The sequence below is a fragment of the Uranotaenia lowii genome, chromosome 3, assembly GCF_029784155.1.
Source record: "Uranotaenia lowii strain MFRU-FL chromosome 3, ASM2978415v1, whole genome shotgun sequence".
In the NCBI taxonomy this organism is placed as follows: Eukaryota; Metazoa; Arthropoda; class Insecta; order Diptera; family Culicidae; genus Uranotaenia; species Uranotaenia lowii.
In genome coordinates this window covers 195,080,761-195,084,795 of record NC_073693.1, presented here as the reverse complement: position 1 = coordinate 195,084,795, position 4,035 = coordinate 195,080,761, and the positions used below count along the sequence as shown (strand labels likewise).

The 4,035-nt window shown below is 35.9% G+C and overlaps 1 protein-coding gene across 1 annotated transcript; it reads right to left on the bottom strand.

The window, feature by feature from the left end:
• Positions 1-1,111: 1,111 nt before the first annotated feature.
• On the bottom strand, positions 1,112-1,900 carry LOC129751372 (uncharacterized). Its single transcript, XM_055746831.1, has 4 exons — positions 1,839-1,900; positions 1,629-1,778; positions 1,396-1,566; positions 1,112-1,308 (listed from the first exon to the last, which is right to left on the bottom strand). Exons 1-4 carry the CDS (start codon positions 1,890-1,892, stop codon positions 1,144-1,146), a joined length of 540 nt encoding a protein of 179 aa, XP_055602806.1. The 5' UTR covers positions 1,893-1,900; the 3' UTR covers positions 1,112-1,143.
• Positions 1,901-4,035: the final 2,135 nt, after the last annotated feature.

The following is a 4,035-nucleotide window of genomic DNA, read 5'->3' as shown; positions in this document are numbered from 1 at the left end:
TAGCTGGGGCCATCCCAATATATTCTACTTCAAAGCCTTCACAGAGGCCCATTTTCCTGGAGCTGTGACAGGTTCGAATGAGCCCAAAATCGCCACAATGTTATCTTTTGCCGGTGTGCTTTTCAGCTCTCTACCTTTGAAACACCTGATGCTGGCTCGGACATTAGGAACACCCACCCACACATGCAAGCGAAAAATTGAAATTGATGGAAATGAAACAGAACTAAACTGAGTGTTTACACATTCCAAAACAAATAAAATCAATTTAGCTTTGAACGGGTATTCAATGGAAGAGTCATTAATAACAGCTGGAAGAGCTTTCGGTTCTGCAATCGTGAGAGGAAATTCGGACCGGGTTGTTGGGTCACCCGATGACTCGTACGAACATATGTTAGTAAGTAGAAACACTCACACACATGAACAAGTTGGGGCAGAAAGACTTGGAAAAAGTGCACATAGCTGTTGGATTGATTTCATTTGAGCACGGAGTTTTTCGGTACGAATGGGATGGCTTTGGCGAACTAATTTTTGTTTTATTATAACGTTAGCTGATTGCAATAATATTGTCTCTACTTGTTTCCAAGAACGTTTTAGAAAAGAAACCTCTACCAAGGCCGCAGGGGATGATGGTTGCAAAGCAAAACGTGGAATTATAAAATTCAGTAACTTACTATCAAAGAAGGTAACTCAAAGTTCCAAAATGTACAAAATGGTCACTCATGTATGTAGAACATGTAACATGTTAAATATGTTTTAACTCAAAAATGTTTCCTCTCTTTGAAGGTTAAGTTGAAAATAATGTATGGGTAATACAGGACTCTATTCATTGGAAATCAAATTAGTTTTTCAAATGAAATTTCTTTCTTCACCTGGTTAATGATTTGCTCAAAGGATAATCCGTATTCGTTTCGGTATGAAAAGGCCAACAAACTGAGAGAAGGTGAGAAACAAAATGGATTGATACGACTGAACGAATGAATGAAGGTACCAGCTAGATTCTACATATATGCATAGGAAACAGGTTTAATTCTATTTGCAGCAGTTTTATTGCCATTTATTTAGTACATCCGAACCGGTGTCCCGGTGATTGGATTGCCAAACCTAATTCCGAGATACGGCGGCACAACTATATCGAATACCTTTCTATTCGACATCGACGTTAAATGAAAAGCTCATCACTTTATGCATAACGGCACTTCCGGCAGGCTGATGCTCGGAGGACATGCTCATCCGATAGCTCCCCGATGGTATCAGCTTAACCATAGCTCTCTTATCTTCAAAGTTGAAATTATTGACGGCATAGTGTCCCTACAATGGGTAAAAAAGATTGAATAAACAATGCTCGAATGAGCACTTCATAAATTCTTGTACTACATGAGACATAGGGAAACTCACCGGTTCGTAGGGACACTTCAGTCCGAAGGACACAAACTTTTTCGCTTCCATCGAAACAAATTTGACGATTGGATTATCTGACTCGGTCGGGTCGGTTTCACACGTGTCCATATGGACGTTAGCCATACTTATGTATTCATTTTTAACTTTTCTACTTAAAACACCGGTTACCTGCACAAAATTTTCAAAAGATACATTTTCCAATTATAGCACAGTTTTTCTGTTGTACTTACCCAAAATTTTCCATCAATTCGTTTCAACACTTCCGAACTTAGTCCTACACCATAATTAGTATCATCGATGCTAACTTGAAGTGATCCAATGGAGTATTCAGGATTGAATTCGTAGGACATGTTATAAAATTTAACGGACTTTGCTGATACCTGCAAACAAAAAACTCTCATAAATTTTTCACAAAAAACTACACAATAATTTTAACTTACATTTGGAAAAATTATTCCGAACACGATGATAAATACACAGGTACAATAATTCATGTTGGTCCACTTTGTTCTCTCTAAAGTTTCGATCCAAAAACTCAGTGTTTTATAGTCATTTTGTTTGATCTTATCAGCATGATTATTTCATCTCACAGATAGTTCAAAGCTCATTTAAGATCGATCATCAAAATTTGGTGCGGATAATTACCCGTCGAGTGGAACATGCGATCGTTGACCTACGAAGCGAAAAAAAAACAAAGCAAAATAACTTTGTTTAACCATATGCTTACCACTGCGATGGCTGTGGGGAAACTGTAATCGTTGTTGATAATTTTTGATGATGAATGTTAAAAAAAATACAAATTCAACAACTGTTCAAAACTTTGCCAAAATTTCAGTTTATGAACAAGTTTTGTTACTAAGCTGGAACTTGTTGAGGCTCACGATGGAGGACAAAATCAAACAACGGAGTTTGAAGGGTTAAAAATTAATACATTGCACGACATTTTGCTTAATTCTCGCGTGTCTGGTCAGTTTAGTGTATTGAAAATAATTTACAACAATTATTTGTTAGTTATAAAAAATATAGAATTAAAACCATACAGGTCCATAGTGTATAATATTTTAACCAGCGTTTACAATGAATTAATGATAAGAATGCAAAATAAGAAATGAGACTTAAATCAAAGTTGATATTCTCTTGTATGAATATATTTCAACCTCATTTGTCATCATTCAAAAAGAATTATGAAACTAAAAATTTATTTATTTATTTATTTCGCCAAACATCGTAGGCTACATATATATTCTTAAACCTAGGAGTTACAATCTTAATATTAATTTACATACTACAATGTTAGGTTCTTCAGTTCCTGTTGCCGAAAAAAGCACTTTTTAGCTGCAGTTTAGACATAGTAAAATTTATGAACTGATAGTTTTTATAATAATAATTAGACAATTGATTGGACGTTTTTTTCCATAGTCAGTTCGAGCAGAGGTTGAAATAAACAGATTGCTGGTTCACAACTGGCGACACGGACAATAAAAGTTTAACCACAGGGAACAGAAAATCAAGCTCGAATCAAAAATCTTCAAAAAAGTGTGTAAAATTTCAAATGCTGACATCCCAAAAATACGTTGGAAATTTATTTAAAATCTACTGCGCCGTTCAGATACTAATTAAATTATCAAGAGCCCAGTTTTCGAAAATGTGTAGTCGTTTATGAACTCATTAATAATTAAACTAATGCCGCTCTAAAATAGACGGGTTCAGTTTATTGCTGGATAACTGCAATAAGAGGTACCTTTAGCTGGACAGAATTTCACTTCCTTTATTTTTGCACTACTGAGGCAGTCAAAATAACTAGCAGCTTTGGAATAAATTTTTGCACTTCTTGCATGGTTACCGTCAGAGGACGAATCGGCTATATTCCGTCGACTATTTAGGAACATTCTTGACGTTCAGTCTTACCCATCAGAACTGGTTCTAGGCATCTCAAAGCAGGTTTCTTTTGCATCCCATTGTTTAAAATTTAGCACTTGAAGAAAAAAGCGATTAACTTTTAAATTATTCTTCCATTATGTAACGTGACGAAAGTGTAAATAAACTTCAACAGCGATTTTTATGAAACAAGCCAAATAGTTCATACGACCTGTTGAAAACTGACCAAAATTTTGTTGTTTTGGTCTTTTGGCTCTTTGGAGTGTTTGGAGACATCTGGTGGCCCAGCCCAAAAAACAAAAATTGGTTAAATACGGTCGTTGGAAATTTTACACAAGTTTCGTAGGCTAGCTTGTACCACTGACCACACTGACATGACACTTAGAACAAAAATTCAACCATTTTCTGTCTAATTTTTTGTTGTCAGATTTTGCAGGTGCGCAATACCGACGTTAGGTGGTGAATCTGAAAAATTTGACAAAAAATGCCCTGTAGGAAAAAGGTCCTGTTTAGCCCGATTTTATCGTAGAAATTGCGTGTTATATTTTTAAAGTTGGGTGGTATTTCCTAACTGGGATAGCATTTCTTCAAATCGATCGAAGCGCACTCTGGAATCGACATTGCGTACTGTTGAAAAAATTATCCAGAAAACGAAATCGAGTATCCAGTCAGTATGCTCAGTGCGTGTACGTCTGTTCTCTGTGGTTTAACTGATTTAGTAGATAAGTAGGCTGAACACGCTGATTAATTATGTTGTTT